The sequence below is a fragment of the Triticum urartu genome, chromosome 6A (genome assembly GCF_056163025.1).
Source record: "Triticum urartu cultivar PI428250 chromosome 6A, HENAU_Tu73, whole genome shotgun sequence".
Classification (NCBI taxonomy): Eukaryota; Viridiplantae; Streptophyta; class Magnoliopsida; order Poales; family Poaceae; genus Triticum; species Triticum urartu.
This window is the reverse complement of record NC_141878.1, coordinates 40383371-40405181: the sequence shown is the minus strand read 5'-3', so window position 1 is coordinate 40405181 and position 21811 is coordinate 40383371. Positions and strand designations below refer to the sequence as shown.

The window sequence follows — 21811 nt, the reverse complement described above, 5'->3', positions numbered from 1 at the left end:
GCCGCACCCCCCCCCTCCCTCCTTTATATACGGAGGCAAGGGGGCACCCCAAGACACACAAGTTGATCTTCATGATCGTTCCTTAGCCGTGTGCGGTGCCCCCTTCCACCATATTCCACCTCGGTCATATCGTAGCGAGCTTAGGCGAAGCCCTGCGACGGTAGAACATCAAGATCGTCATCACGCCGTCGTGCTGACGGAACTCTTCCCCGACACTTTGCTGGATCGGAGTCCGGGGATTGTCATCGAGCTGAACGTGTGCAAGAACTCTGAGGTGCCGTAGTTTCGGTGCTTGATCGGTCGGGCCGTGAAGACGTATGACTACATTAACCGCGTTGTTATAATGCTTCCGCTGTCGGTCTACGAGGGTATGTGGACAACACTCTCCCCTCTCGTTGCTATGCATCACCATGATCTTGCGTGTGCGTAGGAATTTTTTTGAAATTACTACGTTCCCCAACAGATGGGTGTTTCAAAATTAATGACTTTTCTAGGTAGCAAGTTGATGAGATATGTAGTAGTGAGGAATGCTTCATCCCAAAATTTGAGTGGCATAGACGCATTGGCAAGTAGGGCAAGACCTACTTCAACAACATGATGATGTTTTCTCTCTGCAGACCCGTTCTGTTGATGAGCATGTGGGCATGGAACATGATGAGAAATGCCAAGTTGCTGAAAAAAAAGAATTTAACTTCCTGTATTCACCCCCACCCCAATCGGTTTGCATAGCAATAATCTTAGTATTCAGTTTTCTCTCAACAAGATTTTTAAAATTGGAGAAAACTTGAAATACTTCAGATCTTTTCTTAAGAAGATAGATCCAAGTAAACTTACTAAAATCATCGATAAAGCTTACATAATATGAGTATCTACCAACTGAAGTGGGAGCTGGTCCCCATACATCTGAGAATACAAGTTGTAGGGGTGCAGTGGAGATGCTAGTAGACACAGGATATGGTAGCTGATGACTTTTAGCTTGTTGACATGGGTCACAAACTGACTCAATACTAACTTCATGGGAGTGAGGAAGTTTATTTTCACTAAGAACACGTTTAACTATAATTGACGAAGGATGACCTAATCTGCTATGCCACTTTGATGATGAAGGCTTGATAGCCGCAAAAACTTGTTTATTCGTTGACGATGATGAAGAAGATATGAGTGGGTAGAGTCCTCCCACACATCTGCCCCTAAGAAGTATTCTCCTTGTGGCCAAGTCCTTGACAAGAAAGAAATAAGGATAAAACTCAATAAGGACATGGTTGTCACGAGTAAATCGATGAACAGATAGAAGGCTTTTTGAAGTTTCAGGAACATGAAGGATTTTGTTTAGATGTAAATTTTTATTAGGGGTTTTAACAATTGAATGACCAATATGATAAACTTGCATACCAGAACCACTCGCGGTGTGCACTTAATCATGTCCGGGATAGTCAGCTTGTCCAGCTCTCCGGTGATGTGGTGCGTCGCGCCGGTGTCTGCGTACCAGTTCGTGTCAACCCCGTAGGAGTAGGTGACCATGTTGGCCCCCTTATCCTCAAGCTCATCTTCATCATATCTGTGCCAGCAGTCACGGGCGCCCCCTGGATGGTGCTTGTGACATATCTGACACTCCGGGTAATCACGAGCTTGCTGCTGCCGTTGCTGATGTGGGCGGCCGCGACCACCGCCGCCGCCGCCGTTTCCTCCAGATGGACTTGGGGAGGAGCGCCTGCCTCGGCCACGGCCTCTGCTGTAGCCACGACCGCGCCCCCTGCTGTAGCCGCGCCCGCGTCCTCTGTACGCCATGTTTGCTGACGAGTTGAAGCCGGGATCGACGCTGTCGCCCAGCATCTCCACCCGCTGATCGAACGCCGCGATCTGGGCGAAGAGATCATCAACCGAGATCGTCGCCTTGACTGCGCCGATAGCCGCCACGACAGCATCGTAGTCTCTGTCGAGACCAGCGAGTACGTAGTCGACCATCTCTGGATCAGAGACAGGGCGACCCGCCACGGCGAGTTCATCCGCCAAGTTCTTCATCTTGGCGATGTAGGAGGTGCTCGACATGGAGCCATTCTTGGTGTTGGTGATGGCAATCCGCAGGTTTGTGATGCGAGATTGGGACTGCGAGGCAAAAATAGTAGTAATAGCAGTCCAAAGATCGAAAGTTGTCTCCTTACTTGTGACTTGGGCGAGAATCTCTTTTGACAGAGAGTTCACGAGATGACTCAGGACCTGCTAGTCCTTCGAGATCCATTGCGCATACAGAGGGTTTGGCACCTCTGCCATGGTCTTGTCCGCCTGCTGCTGCTGCACTGTCTTCGGTGGCGCAGCGTCGAATCCATCCAGGAGGCCGATGACTTGCGCTCCTCGCAGTCCCGGCATGATCTGGGTCCTCCATAGGATGTAGTTGGTTCTGGTGAGTTTCTCGGCTGGTGGAGCACCAAGGTTGATGACGATGGTGGCCGAGGAAGACATGGTGGTGTGGTGATTGCGATCTGGTGGTGATCGAAGGAGAAACTTCTCTGGCTAGCTACATGAGAAGAGGTTGGCTCTGTATACCATGTCAAGAAGCGTTTCTACTCCCTCGTAAGGGAGACGCGTTGAGTTTATATTGATTGGGCTCAAGGCCATGCTTGGAGTACAAGTTGAGAATCTACCGATCTCTTGGATTCGGTGGTTAAGATGTGCTACGGGATAAGAGAGAGAGAGTGCTACGGGATAAGAGAGAGAGGTTTAGTTGAAATTACAAAACGTATTACAGATAAACTCTAACATATTTATTACTTCAGTTTATTAGAGATTCATTGCAGCCAACCGCACTGATTAGGAAATGAACATGCGATATCTCCATCTGTATTACGTAGTACGATCTCAAATAGAAAAGAGAATACATGCATGCACACATAGAATATTATTATTATTATTATTATTAAAAATGCGTTTCTTCCACTACTACCAAGTACCAACATAGTCTCCCAACATCATCAACTCTCTTGCCTTGCCTCACTAACAATTTATCACACATCAGTGAGGCCAATTGATACAATTTCAGTTTAACACCGGCGAGCCAGCAGACAATTCAGTTGATACAGTTTCTTTTTTACCAATATAACTGACCAACATGCAGCTTGTACAGGATGGTCGTACTGCCCAACATGCAGCTTGTACAATAGGGACAGTCAAGAGGACCTCCTCAAAGTGCAGCTTTTGTACAGGATGGTCCTCTCGCCCGCTGCATCCAGCCCAAGCACACCACATGCGACGACGCAGCAGCACGCAAGCTGAAAACACACGCGTGACGCAGTGCACGGGACGGCCGGCTGCAACGGCCAGGTGAGCGAGGAAGATGCAGCCGTCGCGCGGTAGTAGCTGTCTTGCAGTTGACGCGGAGACGCATCGTCGGGGAGCTTGAGGTAGCTCATCACGTCGACTTCGGCGCTAGCATACCAGAAGCTGAGAAGCGACAGCTCCTGACGACGACGACGCGAGAAGGGCTTGGGACGCCGGCGTCCGGACAGGCGCAAGATTGAGGCGCAGGCGTGCGGGACAGCTCAAGCCACGCGCGACTATCGTACTCCTATTACCCGCTCCCCCGCCGCCTTCTCCACCGGTGCCGTCGTCACCAGCCACCTCGCCGATCTCCCTTCCTCAAGAAGCTGCTCCATGCCGCGCATGCGGAGAGAACCGCACCCAACGGCGGCGCTGTGGATCTTTAAGGCGTCCATGGCTGTCACCATTACGACCGGAGAAAGGAGCAACCATAGTAGAATTACTAAAACACTAACGTCCACACGTGTGGACGTCTGGCAACTTACCCACATGTATAGATCCTCGTCCAAACAATTTTGCACGAATTTTGACGCGTTTTAACAGTTTTTGTGTGCCACATAGGACTAAGCTGGTGTGTGAGCATTCATCCGGTCGTCCACACGTTCTTTTTTCACCACACGGGGGGCTGGTGTGTGGGCGTTTAGCAATTCGCCCACACACTAGTTTCACGCACACAGAGGGGACTGGTGTGTGGGCGTTTAGCAATTCGTCCACACGCCCGTCTCCTAGCCCACACCCAAAGCTGGCAGTTGCCATGTGTTTCTGTAGGTACATGACAACTGCCCTAGCTTTGCTTGTAAGCATATGACAATTCTTTTTTTCCGAGTTGCCATGTGTTTTTGCATGGTACATGGCAACTGCCGAAGCGTGCACGTAAGCAGATGACAACTCTTTCTTTTACATGGCAACTGCCCTAGCGTTCTTGTGAGCACATGGCAACTCTCTCTTTTACCCGAACATGTTTTCTTGCCATGCCTTTTTTAGTGCTACATGGCAACTGCCTAGTGTTTTAGTGGGTGGCAACTCCTAAAGTTTTGAAATCATGGCAACTGCAGTAGATCAGACCATACATGGCAACTGCAGTTGAGCAACCATGGCAACTGTAGTTGTCCGACATGGCAACCGAAGTTCAGCGACATGGCAACTGTAGTTAAACGAATATGGACGAGGATCTGGACCATGGCAACTACGAGACGGGCGGTGACTGTCACCCGGGCATGCGGGACCACGAGGTACGAGGCCTGACGTACGGAACGTGTGGGCGTTATCTATTTAGCCCACACGCACGCGTGTGAGAGGGATCGGGAGGGGAAAAAGTGTGTGGCATTACTTTTTTTGCCCACACGTGGGTGTGTGGGCTGTTCCTCTTATACACCACACAAAATATATGAACAGCTCCCCTAACACCTACATGTGTGGCACTTATCAGCGTTCTAAAATTAATGTATGAGATGAGACACAAAAGAAGACCCGAGACAGTACGGGCAGGAAGACGACCTATTTATAACCCCACACCATAGCATGATACGTACTTGTGCAGGGCATAGGCGGCAGCGGTAAGCGGCAGGATTTCTAGAGCGAGGGACGACCGAACTCTGGAATAATCGGTAAAAGCGGCGCCGTTCATCTAGATAAGACCGTTGACGCGGCACCGCTGCCTGTCTTGTCGGAAGAGCACGGCCCAGATAGAGGTGTAAGCCCACTCGAACACGTGTCCTGGAAAAATCCTCGGAAGGCGAAGTCAACGGGATACGCTGGCCCACGGACAATCAAATTCGCTAGGCACACCAACATAGCCGGTACATACGTTAAGAAAATTTTCAACAGCGATCTACGTCCACCAGGTAACTCTACACAGTAAGAACCCAAAATAATACACGCGTCGGTAAGCTGAGAACCAAGAAGTCCTTTTCAAACAATTGGGTAAACCTGGGAGCGTAAACTTTGTTAGATATAGTGGCTTGGGTATACTTTAAAACAATTTGAGCATTCAAAAAATTAAAATTTACGGGATTTGAAAACAATATGCGAATTTGTAAAAAAGTTCATCAATTTCAGGAGTTTAAGAAAAAAGGAAAATGAAGAATAGTTAAAAGAAAAGAAGAAGGAAAGAAAAGAAAAAAGAAAAGAAGAAAAAAGGAAGCAAGTGAACACAACGCATGTGGTGTCCTGGTGGTTTGTTGCTTCCATCAGTAACAAGGGGTCTTGTGTCACCTTGCGTGCAACTTTTTTGTTTTTTTTTAAAGAAGCTACTGCGAACCGGTTCAGTGGGTAGCAGGGTGTGCACCCTTTGGAATTTTTGTTTTTGTACGAAATTTAATTAAAGCGGGCTGTCCCACTAGCTAGACGAATTCCCATTGACATTTGCCACGTCAGCATTTTTATGCCTCTAACGATGACAGGGTTTGATTTACACAGGGATTGCATAGTTCATGGTGCAATCGATCGGGATTTCGACGTCGGGGTTTGTTTTTAAAATTTTAAAATGGACTTTTGCCATGCTGAATTGGTTTCGTTCCCTTTGTGTGGATTCACGATCGATGTGACCAAGTGGACGTTATGTATAGTCGTACCTGCTACGGAGTTAATTAGTGGCTGCGCCAGCTGTAGATGCCCTCATTAGTTACACTTTTAAATGTAGAACTGCAGACTCGATTGGATTGGATCCAATCCAAGTCGTAGCCTAGCCCCAGCAAAGTCTTCTGTTCCTATCATAATCTCGATTGAAAATTTTGGATTCAGATTCAGACTTCTTTTTTTCGGGTGAGATTCAGACCTTACAACATGTAGCTCCTTGCATATCGTGCCTTCACTCAAGACCCGGGAAACATGACCTGATTTCAAATTCCTGCACATGTAGCTAGTACTTTTATGATTCATATCTTGCTTTCTTATATTAAAATTTTCAGAGTATTTATCGATCTTCTTGAAAAGTGTTTAAAAACTTCCCATAGGTGCATTTATAACTATGGTGCCACACGTGAAGCTAAGCTTTCCAAACTCGGGAGTCACATAGGATGAAATTTAATCAATGTTTTAAATAGCGGGCTATGAAAAATAGCGTCGGGCCTGCAAATCAGCTATATCGTACTATAGAGGGCTATTTGTGAAGGCGACCATTTAACGGCACCCTGCTGAAAAGGCTATAGCGGACTATAACAGAGCTATAGCTGGCTATTTAAAACTACTAGATGACCCGTTGCGCCAATGGCGCAAAGGCCGAGTGTAAGCCAAGTAGTGAAAGAGTGAGCATATATCTCTTTTATCATGGCTGTCTTAAAAGAATACTACACAGCAGTCTAAGCAGCAAATTACCGATAGTTAAATGCACAAGATGGTCTTAGGGGATTACATAAGATCCAAAAGTATGATAAACATAGAAGTTTTGATAGGCATTTATACTAATATTAAGTTATATAACAAGGAGCTCTTGCAACTTGCTTATATTGAGTAGACGATCAGGCGCAGTCCCTTGGAAGTGCATTTGAAGCTGAAAGCATATGCTTGCCTTTTTTCATCTGTGCCTCACGGAATAAGTCGCTCCAACCTTTAGTGATGGTGGCCCTTTTGTCAACACCCTTGATAAAGCGTGTTGTGACAGCGGTAGTTCTATCTCCAGTAGTGATTGGTAGTTCACCATGGTCAACATACATGTGTGGGAAAAGGGAACCAGTAGAAAAGGGAATGCTAATGTACTGAAAATAACAGTAAAGGTTAGTTATTGTATGAATAGGACAGAGCAACTACAAAGGATTACCATTCTTTTGCCGTGTGTTGCAAATGTCTCTGTCATGTGGCACACATAGTAGCGATCAGGCGTGGTGGTGCTGCAGATGATCTTTCGCAGTCTACGAACATTATGGTTGTAGAGCGTAACTGTGTTGCCCCACACAATGTGGTGACTAAACTCATCTAAGTAGTGGATGCAAGGCTCACCTATGTTAAATTATATAAAGTTATATCGTTTAGTAGTTGTTGCGAGAGTTGTTGGAATGAGAAGAGTAATGTAGCCCTTATCATGGAGAATGTACTTTCCAGGCTTTATATGGATTTTCTTGCCTTTGAACTTTCGGATTGAGCTTGCTTTGCGTGGGCAACGAATATACTCGAAAGCCGGCATGACTCATTGCGCCAATGGCGCAAAAAGCATCGGTCAGACGAGTCTTCAAACCATGTGTATGTGCTAGTTTAAGGGATATACTTTTATCTCATTATATGGTATCATGACAGATGAAAAGGAAGTAATGAGATTACTGGTAATAGCATACATTGGTTTGACAAAGCAAGTTGTAGTAGGATTAGTCTAAAGACATAAAAAATTGAACACTGATTAGATCATAAGCAAATAGAAACTTAGTGCTGATACATAGTGTTTTAAGAGAACCTAGTGCTGATCTGCAACAGAGGGAAAAACATCCAACAGACACAAGAAGATATTTCTTTCTGCACTGCTGCCCCAAAAGCACACTTCATGATGGTCTTACCAGCAAACAACCAATAGTCATACGTACAGGATGATCTTAGGTGGCTTACATACGATCCAAAAGGATGCTAAATATAGAAGTCTTGGTAGGTACTTATACTAATATTGAGTTATAAAGCAAAGGGCTTTTGCGATCTGCTTATATAGGATAGGATAGACAATCATGTGCAACCCCTTTGATGTGCACTTGAAGGCGAAGGCATAGGCATGGCCTTTCTTCATCTTTGCCTTACAAAAAAGCTGCTCCAGTTTTTAGTGATAGTAGCCCTGTTGTCAACACCCTTTATAAAACGGGATGTGACACTGGTAGTTCCGTGTCTCCAGTGCTTATTGGCAGCTCACCATGATCAGCATCCATGTGTGGGAAGAGGCTGTTCTTAGAAAAGTGTGTCCTAAAATACTACAGATGAGGATAAAGGTTATTCAGCATGTGATTTGTCAGCATATTATTGTATAAGACATAACAAAGTATCTGTGAGAGATTACCATCCTTTTGCCCAAGAAAGAGCATCGCCTTTCTCCCAACAAAAATGAAAAGGTAAAAAAAAAAAGACATCTTGCGACACCATTATGTTTCAAGGCCCTCGATATAACATGTTGATACTGGGTTTTTCTTTAGAAAAAATCTTATCCCCACATTCCAATTCCCACGAATCATTCAAGTAATCTCGGACTCATAAAATTAGAAATGCTGAGATAATAAAAATAGCAGAGTAACACAACACTTGCAGGGTGAAGAGGAGCTCATCTAGAGCTTAGGCCCTCTGCCCACCATGTAGGCGCCGGAGATGAGTCTTGACACCGCTCTGAATAAAATGTAGGGCGACAAGCAAAGGGTAGGTCTCTAGCATAAGGACAAGCAGAGAGCACGAGCAAGGGATCACACCTGTTGCAAATTCCATCATAAAAGGCAACTCTCTACTCAGTTTCTTTAGATACAGGTTCTGATCAAAGTTAATACGCAGATCATCTGAAACCATTAGTTTCAGCCTACTCGAATTACAAAATTGACACATGAATAATACCTCTCACAAATATATATGCATTAGTCAGATCCACCGACTAAGAAATTTACAAAACTCTCAAACATAAGACCGCATCTGGTCTTGTAACTTGCTCTCATTATGGAAGCTAAAACATCAAAATGTATATAGAATGTGTCTATATCTGTAGCATTACTCAATCTGGAATACTCTGCTTATATGATTGGTCCCTTTTGCGCTATGTTTTTGGGAAAGGATTGGTCGTGGCTCTTCAAGCCGCTCTCTCGCCCTTGTCAATCGGGAACAGCCCACCCTCATCCATTCATTCACGTAGTCCTCAAATAAACCCACCCTCAGTTTGCTGACCCTACAGGCTGACGACCCCACCCTTCATACTCCCTTGAAGCGGCAGCGAATGTGAAAATTAGCGGACAGTTGACCAGCCGCCACCAGACAAAATTTCACTGTTGTAACTTTATCGGGCGGTCAAAAATGTCTGGCGCGCGCAACGCCCTCAGAACGGCGGGTAGTCTACGACGATTTATATGTTCGATGTACCAAAGTTGCAAACGAGCATGAGTTGACCAGTCATTGGGGGCAGACACCACACATGAAAACATAATCCAATCAACATACGTGGATTTCGACAAACCAAAACCTAACCTCCTTTTATTTTTTCCACACAAACCTACCAGGACTCCTAGATCGACATTGAACCCGCCGCAACACACTGGCGCAAACTTGTACGCCACTAATCTTAACACAAACACCTTTTTTAGTCTAGGATTTCACCGCTGAGTTCAGCGGTTACTAAGGGTAACAGCTTTAAGCATCTTCGGAACACATCAGTCCTCAACTCTTGCTCGCTTTGCTGCGCGTCTCTCACCATCGACGCCGCTGATGGATCCATCAGCAACCTTGGTCCTTAACTCGGAGTAGCTTCCTGTCTCGGACCAGTTATCACCGCCGGCGTAGCTCTGATTTTCTGGATCATAGGTACCCACCTCTTCCACGGTTGAAGAACGGGACTGGACTTGTGACTCATCTTCGCAACCTTCATCTGCCATCGATACACCATCAGCCCTCCCGTACACGGTATCCTGCATTCAGGAGTGGATAGTTTATAGATCTGTACCCTTTGGGTTGCAAATGAGCAAGGGGAAGGGCAGTCAAAACAAGAGTGGCACGTACCTCAATCACCGACCTGCACGAAAGCCGCATGCCCTGGAGCACTGCCGCCAGCGACATGATCATCAGATTGCAAGAACTGAAGATGCAGGTAGTGCTCATCGCTGACTGCAAGGGCAGTCGATCTAGAGCTGGAAGACACATGGCTAACAGAGCCCCCGCCTGAATTTTGCCTTCCAATGCAATCACATTCCATCTCGCATGGCGGCTATCGCTGTCAGTTTATCCATTGCTATCTTCAAGATGTCCATTGCACACTCATAGTCATAGGCCTCTGTATTTGCGTCTCCAGCCTCACCACTTCGAGTGCATGTGTGTGAAGATTTGAGTGCCTAAAGGTTATTGAATTCACTGAAATGCTATCCTTCTGAAGGTGTGATAAGTGGGTTGACAATACATCTCTTGCATCCTTAAGTGGGTTGACAATACATCTCTTGCATCCTTTGTCCAACGTTTCAGAATATGTTTTGCTGGTATCTGGTATATGCCGAGGAAATCAAGGACCTACAAAACCCATAGCTGGTATTCTTAATTGTCTCATTTAACAAAAAAGAAATAGTTCTTGCAAGGAATGTGTTATCATCAGAATGAAATCTTTGTTACCTTAACTGCATGGCAGCAGAGCAAGAATGTGTGCTCGAAATTAGCACACTCACATATCAGTTCCCTCCCTTCCTCAACAACTTCCACTTTGTACACACCCCGCACCACTTTTCATGTTTCACTGGATGGTATCGTCGCACGAAATAGATTTTCCCTTTACTGACCTCCTCTACTTTGTACTGCCCTGCTTCATACATAATTTCGCCAAACTTTTCAAACATGGCTCGTGTGTACATATCGCTAGCGTGCAACTCCAGTGGTGTGTTCATTTTCATTACGGGGGCTAGCTGCAAGTATAGAGGACGCATTAGTTTCATGATACAACAGCAGGAAGTGAGGATATAGGAACAACATATGTTATTTCAAAAACTTACTATCTTTGTACGTCTCTCTTCATAGTTCTCACTTGCTTCCCTATCAAAAAGAAGTTGCATGTACAACAGTGTGTCAAACTTATTCATTTCTCTTTTCATTGACGCTAAATGTTATGTCCGATACACCGGCCAATTTGGTATGTGATGGTCCATTGAAAACAGCGCTTACCGAGCAGGAGCAGCCACATAGTATCTCCTGCATGCATTTATCCTTTCAACATTAAGCCTGCTCTTGCCGTACGTTATTCCAAACCCAGTGTCCCTAGAATACAGATTGTAATAGACATATGCTTCTCCAAGTGAATTAAAGTGGCTTCCTACCGCAGGAACTACATATCTTCTAAATGTTTTTTCAAGGCACTCATTCTGCCAGCACATGGGGGACGTTCATCAGGTGCATGCCCAACACGCACCCTGCATAATTTAGAAATATGTAATTGAGAAACGTGTTTCAATAAGTATATTCAGAAAATACAAAAAAATTGCACTTAAATTATGATTGCCTGCCATGTTTACCGCGAACCACAACATAGATCAATATGGTTCAGAGAATAAAAATATTATATAGTTCACTCAAATTTAAGGTATGCTCGAACTACAAATACAGTGCCACATCCGTATACCTCTTGGTCCAGCCAGGCGGCTGAGGATCGTCCTTGCCCATCGATTGCTCTGAGTTCGGCGTCGACAGGGCCATCCCATTGCAAGCGATGTTCAAATATAGTTGTACTGTCAGGTGTCGGCGCCGCATCGCCCACATCACAAATGCTGGATTCGGCGGGCGTGTGTACCACAGCTTGCTTGGCTTCACTGCCCAGTAAAGAGCCGCCGGCGGCGAGATCCAGCAAGGGAAACCTGTGGAAAAGATGCGAGCACACTAATAAGCTTCCTATATAGTTACAGCGGCCGACACCGGAAATAAAAAGGGGTTGCAGCAAAACATACCTGTGAACCGGATCTGCTAGGAACTCGAATCCGTCGCCTCCCGCCGCCGCCATCACCATAGCTCCGAGCTTCTCGCCTCGTGCGGTGCCCGAATGGATAGATTTGCCTTTTTTTCTCAGCGTCGCCGGCAAGGTTGGATCCACAATGTTGTGCACCCTTATCTGTTTATTAGGAAGACGACGTTTGCGCGCCGGGCCGCAACTGATGGTAGTCGCTGTGTACCGCGAGAAGAGATTTGTACCAACGGAACATGTGCATGATGGACTGCTAACCCACCGTCATCTCACACGAAGCTGGCTCCGTATGCCACTGTAGGATTGGGCATATCCATCGTGTCTCTATACGATCGCATTTAGTGCAAGGTAGAACGTGTCGCTGTCCCATTGGTACCCGAACCGGGAGCAGGCAAGCTCGTCCATGCCATCGCCGCTCTCGCACAATATGCCTTCTTTGTCTTCTGTGCTGCTTCACCTAATAAAAATATGTAATGTCAGTCCAGATTAATTTCATGGGGCACTGAATCATTTAAGGAAACTTTCAGGAAGAGAAGACACATATTCCAGTTCAGCTTCTTCTTCCTATAATGTTATTATTTCGAAAGTGTGTTCCTGATCAACAAAACAGTAATCATATGTTATAGTACATGGCAGTGCCAGAGTTCCAAAAGAAAAACACATACATCCCATTATCGTGCAAATCCTACAATGGAAAAAATGTATTCAGTAGCATGTTTCTGACAGCATAAGCATTTCTGACATGTTTTTATTTGGAAGCAGATGTAGCAGAAGGTAATTAACTGAAGAAGTATGAAAAAAAGGTGTGATTACGCATTCCAAGACTAAAAGGTAATTAACTGAAGAAGTACGAAAAAAGGAAACTACCACAACAAAAAAGAGAACTAATATCAGAATGATCCCTACCCCTCCAACACTGAAGGCTTCGTTGTATTATGCAGAGCAAACTGGACACTCACCCTTCTGATAATAGAGACTATCCTCTAGGAGGCACTCCGCTTTGGAAGTGGCACTGATGTATGGAAGAGAAGTGCAATGATCTGCAGCAGAAAATGCACAGGATAAATAAAATTTTATGAGCTCAATTTCATTGTATAGAGAATATTTTTAACTGTTCAGTTATATATAACTATAAACCAGTCACACTAATTATAATCGTTCATATTAGCAATCTACACCTAGAAAAAAATTAAACCCCATCATTATTGTCCAAACCCATTGGTTCCTCATTTGATTTTTAAGATCAAAGCATGGAATGATTATTCTTCATATTAGTATATGATAGCACCAAGCCAATAAACAATTTAAGAAACCATCATCTTCTCCAGACCCATAGCTTCCTTCTCTTACTTTGAAAATTAAATCATGGATTACAACCATCATTGTCTGAACCCAACATGTACAGTACAAAAAAATTAAGGAGATGATAAGAGGCAGGGAAGAGATATCACCATTGCAAGGCACCATCTTGAGCTCAGTGATGGCATCAATGTCACGTGCTCCTTGCTGAGGTTATAAACTGTCAACCAAATAAACTAAATGCTACATGTTACTGCACTTAATCACATTTGAGTGCCAAAAGACAGTTGAAACCAATTTAAAAACTGAATACAAAAGGGAACTAAAATCAATTGAAAAATGACATTTTGGAGAAGGTAGTTAGATTAACGATACTTGCTACTGAACCATGAGACCTGCTATGAAATCAAGGGTGTGAATTGTCTCATTTCGTACATTCAGGCCATTGAGCATTGCAAAAAAAAACTTGATTTATCGAGCAAAACATAGGGGGGGGGGGGGGGGGGGGTAGTTTTGGAATCCAGCCGCTTGCATCCCTGATCCTCATGTTGTTATTTACAGATGTAATTCACACTATTCAGTACCCGTCCAAACTTTCAGCTCCAACAGAACAACCAGATCACCCTGCATCATTGGCCAAACTGCATGCTTGCAACTGAAAATTTGAGTTCCTCAAACAAAAGGAATCATCCAAGAGTGATCAATCGAAGAATGGTGTACTCTTATAGACAGAAGAAATGCATGGTTAAAAAAAGAAAGAACTAAGAACGCAATAGAACAGCTAAATAGTAATTAAGTATGCACATATATACTTGCAATCTAGGCAGATTAGGGGGAGAGAGAGCTCACCTTGTTCTTAGTCTTCCTCTTGTATTCTTCATCCGATCTGCACACATAAATCAAAAAATTAAAATCGCATTATCAACGAACCAGGGAAATCAAAAGGCAAAAAATAGGGTAATAGCAGAAAGGAAGGAGGACGAATCTGCGTGCGTGTGGGTTGTACAGAGGTAGCTCTGCTATAGTGCGGTGTGGAAGACGACGAGCCGGCGGCACTCCTTCCGGTGGTCCTCTGCTGTCGGCCGTCGACCCCCTCTCCTCTTTCCTCTCTCTTTCTCCCTCCTCTCATGTTCTTCCTTCTCTCTCTCCCTCTCATCTTCTCTATCCCGCAGATCAAATCGAGCGGCGCCGCCACCGCCCTTTGTCTGCAGGTCGTCACGCTCCTTCCGGTCACCCTCTCTCGTCCGCCGTCACACCTCGCTCTCCTCTTTCCCCTATCTTTCTCCCTCCTCTCATTCCTTGTCTCTCTCCCTCTCTCATCTTTTCTCTTCAGCAGATCGGATCGAGCACCGCCGTTCTTTGCCGCCGCTGGAGAGGGCATTGAAGAGGAGGAAGAGGCGGCACGGTGGAGAGCAGGGCAGAAGGGGAGGAGGCGGCGGCGCCGTGGAGAGGGAGGGGAGGGGGCGGCTAGGGTTGGAGGGGAGGGGATTGGGTGTGCGTGTGGCTCGGGGCGGACGAGGGAGGGAGGAGCGAGGGGCGCGATGCCGTTTTCTACCTCGCACGGTGCGGTGTTTTTTCTGCTCGCGTGGTGCGCTGCAACCCCACGCGCGGGCACGGTGCGGTGGTCTTTTTTCCTTCGCGTGGTACCGTGTGCTCGAGGCCTTCGTAGTGACTATCATTCTAGAAGGCTTTATATGTTAGATGAATTTAACACACTTGCCTCAGCCAGAACCACAACGGCTCTAAAAGAGCAGAACTCTTGGTCCCTTTGAGACACGACAACTGGAACATGTCTTCCAATTGAAACGAGTACAAGTAGTTTTTGAAATGAGTGAAATCAGTTGTTTGAAATGAGTGATTTCCTTCTTAAATTTGAGATAGTTGCTTCCTTTTGGATCCGACTAGTTTAACCAACTACTTTGGTTTGCATCCAATTAAAACTCAATAAGATGCCCCCTAGATTATGAAATCATTGCGAGTGAGTTTTATCCCAAAATCGTTTCACTTGTTTACAAAACCCTAGAACTATTTTTTTTTTTGAAATCCTAAGCTTATGATTTTGTCGAAACCCTAAAATATTTCTTCTTTTTAAAAACCTGAAAACATATGGTATTGTCAAAACCCTAAAGTTTTTTGAAACACAAAATTATTATAAATATTTTTTTATCTTTTCTCCCACTTCGAAAAAACAAATGTTTGAAAGTACTTATGTTTCTAAACCTCTTTCAAAAAGGTCGATAATGTGTTATTCATAGCACATGAATCTTTTGAGTCAAGGAATCTAAAAGAATTACACATGTTATAATTTCTTATTTCAAACCTCTAGAAGAGAAAAAAAAACTGCCATAGCCATGCTCAAATATTTCAACTAAATCGCAGAAATATGGCTCGAATAAAATTTGGCAAAGGCACTTAACTAAAAACCCTTAAATGAATCCAAAGAAGAGTTAGAAGAATAGGTTTAGGGTTTCCCGTAGGGCAAAGCCTCTCCATGTCCTTCAATATATAATGATCAGCAGATACAATTAGATACGTACAAAATACATGTACATGTCACGCTAGACCTATTTTACACCCTCCCTCAATCTAAACTTCTACTCTGTACAAGGTTTAGATTGGTACTAAAACGGTCTAGCATCTGTCGAGTGGCTGGTTTAGTGAACACATCAGCCAGCTGATCATTTGAAGAAATAAACCTGACCTCAAGCGCTCCAGAAGCAACACGCGCATGCACAAAATGGAAATCGATCACAATGTGCTTGGTGCGTGCATGGAAAACTGGGTTGGCAGTCAGGTATGTAGCTCCTAAATTATCACACCATAGAACAGGGACTCGCTGCCGTGAAACACCAAGCTCATTTAGCAGTGACTCTAACCAAATGGCTTCAACAGCTCCATTTGCCAATGCCTTGTACTCAGCCTCGGTACTGGATCGCGACACTGTCGGCTGTTTCTTAGAACTCCAGAAAATGAGATTCAGACCAACAAAGTTGGCAAAGCCTCCTGTGGATCGGCGATCATCAGGGCACCCTGCCCAATCTGCATCAGTAAAAATGCTAATGCTTGTGGAGGCAGCTTTCCGAAACTTTAGTCCTGTGTGTAATGTTCCTTTTACATAATGCAGAATACGCTTGCCCGCTTCCCAATGAACATCAATGGGTTGTGAAAGGAACTGACATACCTTATGTTGGGGAACATAGCAATAATTCAAAAATTTCCTACGTGTCACCAAGATCAATCTATGGAGTCATCTAGCAACGAGGGAGGAGTGGATCTACATACCCTTGTAGATCGCTAAGCGGAAGCGTTCAAGTGAACGGGGTTGATGGAGTCGTACTCGTCGTGATCCAAATCACCGATGACCAAGTGCCGAATGGACGGCACCTCCGTGTTCAACACACGTATAGCCCGGTGACGTCTCCCACGCCTTGATCCAGCAAGGAGAGAGGGAGAGGTTGAGGAAGACTCCATCCAGCAGCAACACAACGGCGTGGTGGTGATGGAGGAGCGTGGCAATCCTGCAGGGCTTCGCCAAGCACCGCAAGATATGAGGAGAAAGAGAGGGAGGGCTGCACCAACAGGCAGAGATCAGATCGCGTGTGTTATGGGCAGCCCCAGGCCTCACTATATATAGGGAAGAGGGAGGAGGGTGCGCCCCCTCTAGGGTTCCCACCCCTAGGGGGGCGGCAGCCCTAGATGGGAAAGGGGAGGCGGCCAAGAGGGGGAGAAGGGGGGCGCCCCCTAGGGTGGGCCTTAGGGCCCATCTAAGCCTAGGGTTTCCCCTTCTCCTCCTTTGCTACGCCTTGGGCCTTGTGGGAGGCGCACCAGCCCACTCAGGGGCTGGTCCCTCACCACTCTTGGCCCACGCAAGCCTCCGGGACTGGTGGCCCCACTTGGTGGACCCCCGGGACCCTCCCGGTGGTCCCGGTACGTTACCGATAAACCCCGAAACTTTTCCGGTGACCAAAACAGGACTTCCCATATATAAATCTTTACCTCCAGACCATTCCGGAACTCCCCGTGACGTTCGGGATCTCATCCGTGACTCCGAACAACATTCGGTAACCACATACAAACTTCCTTTATAACCCTAGCGTCATCGAACCTTAAGTGTGTAGACCCTACGGGTTCGGGAGACATGCAGACATGACCGAGACGTTCTCCGGTCAATAACCAACAGCGGGATCTGGATACCCATGTTGGCTCCCACATGTTCCACGATGATCTCATCGAATGAACCACGATGTCAAGGACTTAATCAATCCCGTATACAATTCCCTTTGTCTAGCGGTATTGTACTTGCCCGAGATTCGATCGTCGGTATCCCTATACCTTGTTTAATCTCGTTACCGGAAAGTCTCTTTACTCGTTCCGTAACACATCATCCCGTGATCAACTCCTTGATCACATTGTGCACATTATGATGATGTCCTACCGAGTGGGCCCAGAGATACCTCTCCGTTTACACGGAGTGACAAATCCCAGTCTCGATTCGTGCCAACCCAACAGACACTTTCGGGGATACCCGTAGTGTACCTTTATAGCCACCCAGTTACGTTGTGACGTTTGGTACACCCAAAGCACTCCTACGGTATCCGGGAGTTGCACAATCTCATGGTCTAAGGAAATGATACTTGACATTAGAAAAGCTTTAGCATACGAACTACACGATCTAGTGCTATGCTTAGGATTGGGTCTTGTCCATCACATCATTCTCCTAATGATGTGATCCCGTTATCAATGACATCCAATGTCCATGGTCAGGAAACTGTAACCATCTATTGATCAACGAACTAGTCAACTAGAGGCTTACTAGGGACATGGTGTTGTCTATGTATCCACACATGTATCTGAGTTTCCTATCAATACAATTATAGCATGGATAATAAACGATTATCATGAACAAGGAAATATAATAATAACTAATTTATTATTGCCTCTAGGGCATATTTCCAACACCTTATTCACTGCAAACAAAATATTCGGACGAGTGAGTGTCAAATACTGCAGTCCACCAACAACACTGCGATACCGAAAGAATCCACGGTACTAAGGGGTTTTCTAGACACTCGTGCAAGCTGATCCGATGTAGACAACGGTGTGGAAGTGGGCTTAAAATTCTCCATACTCACACGGCGGGTTTGGCTCAGGTGCAGGGGTCACAACACGGATTAATATGTAGGGCCAATAATCAAGTGACACGTGTCCTGGTGGGACCAACTAATAAAGCCTTTTTATTTCTCTCTTTTTATTCTACCAGTTTCCTGGTTCTCAATCTTCTACTCCACCATTAATAAGGGTAGAGACCACGAACCTTCACGTCCTATGAAATCAACGTTTGTAATACTAGGGTGCTTCCTCGAGAGAGTAGCTAGCTGTCATCCCATTGACGACGAGGCCGTCGCCGCCGGCCGCCACACAAATGAAGCTCCCCACGCTGCGTGAAGACGTTTTTTCGACTGAAGTCTAATCGCTGCGTGCCCCTCAGCTTCGCGATGTCGTCCTCCGCGGCCCCGCCTTGGCCGCCCACACCATCACCTCAGCCTCGCGCCGCCGCCGCCTTGGCCTCGATCGGATTCATGGTGTCTAGTCTAGAAGAAGAACGAAGAAGATTGAGAATTAGGAAACTGCTAGAAAAAATATATAAAGAGAAATAAAAAAGTTGGTCCCATCGGGACATGTGTCACTCCATTATTGGCCCTGCATATTAATCCGTGCTGTGACCCCTGCACCTGAGCCAAAACCCTCACACGGTGTAAAAGATCCAAAGCATACTTCCATTGAGTCAAAGTCAGCCCCCCTGAATTGTAACATATCTTGTAAAATGCTTTGAAAAAAAAGATACATATTACTAAATCAGAAGAAGAAAGCAGAGGCAACGCAGAACGCTAGTAGTAGTATATAGCAAGCAAATAAATTCAAGTAACGATCCCTCCATGCATCCGAAAGAAAATCAAAGCTTGGATGAAACTGAAAGCGGATTATACGTGAGGTGGATTTGAGCTAATTCTTGGAGGAAAGCGTCGGCGTGCTCCTCCTTCACGCACCAGGACTGCACGTTGTACTCGTCCTTGCAAGGGACGCACGTCGCGCAGCTCGGCAGCTTCGTCCTTACCTGCGTGTACTCCATCAATCTCGCCGGCGGTCCAAAGCCAAAGTCAATCTCCTCCATGCCGAGGTTTCGCCAACACGACATGAGGAAAAGATTGTACCCATCCAACTGCCGCAGCTCGTCGATCTCCGTCTTGCCGGGCACCCGATCCTTGGCATGCTGGATCATCTTCACTAGCTCCATGAGGTCGCCGTTCGCCACCGCGCCACTCGTCGCCGTGACCAGCTGTGCGGTGACGCAGTTGCCGTAGAAGCCCTTCCTGGCAACCGCATGCTTTCGCGCGTTTGCTGGGAATGTAAGAACGGCGAAGGCCGCCGGATCGGACATGATTGCACGGGTTCGGCACCGCCACAGAACTGCGGCAACTGCCTCGAACACGGAGCATGGCTGCCCGTAATTCATGGTATACGTGCGTTTGATGCGGTTGATTAAGCTTGATGGCACAGTAATGTCCAGGAACTCCATTGGAGAGGGCTGGAGGGTGCCCAGAAAGCGAACAAAGTTTGTGGAAAATGGAGGCAAGTCCAACACGAACGAATCCTTGGACCTCACCGGGATGACTGACGGCGACGGTAGCCCGCGGGCGAGCTCTCCCATCGCCTGCATGAACTGCGCCATCCCGATGCCATCACAAACGGAATGGTTCAACGTCACCCCAATGACGAACCCGCCGCAATAGAAGACGGTCACTTGCATCAGCATCAATGGCTCAGAGTAGCTGAAACCCTCGTCCGCGTACAAGACGGCGAGCTCCTCTTGCAGCGACGAGTCACAAAACTCTCGGACGTCCTTGATGGCGCAGTTGGCAGACGCCGCAACGAAGGACACCCCCTCTCCGGTGCATCTGATGACGAACTCGCCGGCTGCGGCCCCGGCAGCAAGGCGGCCGACGATAGGGTAGTAGTGGACAAGTGCTTGGGACAATCCCCTTCTGATCGTCTCGATGGGATCTTGGATTGGATACTCGAAGATGAAGAACACCGTAACTGATCTACCACCAAACATCTTGTCATAAGACGAGAGAATGATGTCGCCGCCGTTGACCGTCGCCTCCGATGGTGCGACTAACACCGACGGGGACTTGCTGACCGTCGCCTCCGATGGTGCGACTAACACCGACGGGGACTTGCTGATCGACACAGTGCTCATATTGTTTCTTCTTGTGTGTATGTAGGTCGTTGCCTGTGTCCTTCCCAGCTTGGTTTATATAGGACATGAAGAGAAAGAGGCTTTACCTTCATCACCACTTGGCATAAGATAAGATTGCGCTCATTTTCCGGCAAAGAAAATAAGATAAAGGAAGATTGTACAAATTCAAAATGATGTCCATGTTCTTCAGGGCAGGCATGGCATGCTCACCGGCCGGCGGTGAGAGAAAGAGCCATCAGCTCCGTTGCATCCCGAGACAAGCCAAAAGGAGCCGGAGAACGTCATAAGATTCTGAGTGAATTAACTTGCTAGTGATCACCAAATTAATGCAACGACGAGCATGCATACAACTTGCTAGGGAAGACTTTGTGCACAGAACCACCAAGCCTTTAATTATACTTATCATCATCTAAAGGAAAAATAAAGCAAAGTCTTCTCCTAGCCAGCTGCCGTTCGTTGGCACGTTATGCTGGATTCTCGTTCAAGCTTTTAATTAGTATACACTGGAATCTGGTTTTTCAATTAGAGATTACAACAGATGCACTAGTTGCCTAGCATTAGTGCATTGCATACAGAGAGTTCAAGTGTAACCTAGATCGATGGATACCTCGACCACGAAGCTAATCAATCCATCGCCGCTCGCTTGCTAATTCCAATATCGTACCGTACTTCTCAACCGTTGTGTTTTTTTCTTCTACAAATTAAGATATGTTCGGGCATCGTATATGTTGCACACGGTTATTTCATAGCATGTGTGATGCACCCCTATTGCACACTATCACAAGACGATGATTCGCTACTGCGTTTATGATAGGAGTTTTTAACCATCACTAGCAGGTAGAAGGCACAGCGACACACCGCGCCCGTGGTTGAACCCGTGCGTACGTGTGTGTTGTTTTTATTTTGAAGTAAGAGAAGGCGTGGTGGTGGTATAGAGGTTGAGCTGGTTGCTCACGCTATTTCCATTTCTTATATAAAAAAACAAAGTACATTCAACTGAAGTAATTTATAACCCTGCATGGTACATCCAACAAAAATTAAGAGTATTAATTGAAGCTGTTCGAACTCATCACCCTTATTATTTTATTTTTTAAAATAAGCATAATATATGAGATCGTTCGAACTCATCACCCTTATTGTTTTATTTTTTAAAATAAGCTAAATATATGAGATTGAGCATTTAACAACAACTTTGTACACGTTCTTTATCTATCTCTCTGCATATATGTTAATGTGGAATATCAGTGGAAGCAAATGGATTATTTCTACATACAGAATAGCCCCTCATGGGATCACAAGGACAACCATTCATATTCTTATCTAATTAGGTGTATTATGAAAATGCT

The 21811-nt window shown here is 45.8% G+C and overlaps 3 protein-coding genes across 6 annotated transcripts; all 3 read right to left on the bottom strand.

Moving 5' to 3' along the window:
- Nucleotides 1-9361: 9361 nt before the first annotated feature.
- Nucleotides 9362-10217, bottom strand: LOC147963663 (uncharacterized). The gene is made up of 2 exons (XM_087531130.1): nt 9973-10217; nt 9362-9881 (listed from the first exon to the last, which is right to left on the bottom strand). The coding sequence occupies exons 1-2, from the start codon at nt 10111-10113 to the stop codon at nt 9627-9629; spliced, it is 396 nt and encodes a 131-aa protein (XP_087387256.1). The 5' UTR covers nt 10114-10217; the 3' UTR covers nt 9362-9626.
- Nucleotides 10218-10360: 143 nt separating this feature from the next.
- LOC125512355 (uncharacterized) lies at nt 10361-14121 on the bottom strand. 4 transcript variants are annotated; one of them, XM_087531128.1, is made up of 8 exons: nt 13357-14115; nt 12812-12945; nt 11892-12362; nt 11570-11801; nt 11116-11142; nt 10947-10986; nt 10573-10859; nt 10361-10473 (listed from the first exon to the last, which is right to left on the bottom strand). In XM_087531128.1, the coding sequence occupies exons 4-7, from the start codon at nt 11704-11706 to the stop codon at nt 10629-10631; spliced, it is 435 nt and encodes a 144-aa protein (XP_087387254.1). In that variant the 5' UTR covers nt 11707-11801; nt 11892-12362; nt 12812-12945; nt 13357-14115; the 3' UTR covers nt 10361-10473; nt 10573-10628. The 4 variants fall into 4 exon arrangements, 2 of the variants coding, with proteins under 2 accessions (XP_087387254.1, XP_087387255.1); XR_015609365.1 differs by lacking the exon at nt 10361-10473 and having other exon boundaries at nt 10621-10859; nt 10947-11360; nt 13357-13424; nt 14054-14121; XM_087531129.1 differs by lacking the exon at nt 10361-10473 and having other exon boundaries at nt 10621-10859; nt 10947-11360.
- A 4084-nt stretch (nt 14122-18205) lies between these two features.
- LOC125515919 (acyl transferase 15-like) lies at nt 18206-20480 on the bottom strand. The gene has a single exon (XM_048681404.2). It carries the CDS (start codon nt 20463-20465, stop codon nt 19158-19160), a length of 1308 nt encoding a protein of 435 aa, XP_048537361.2. The 5' UTR covers nt 20466-20480; the 3' UTR covers nt 18206-19157.
- Between the last annotated feature and the right edge of the window lie 1331 nt (nt 20481-21811).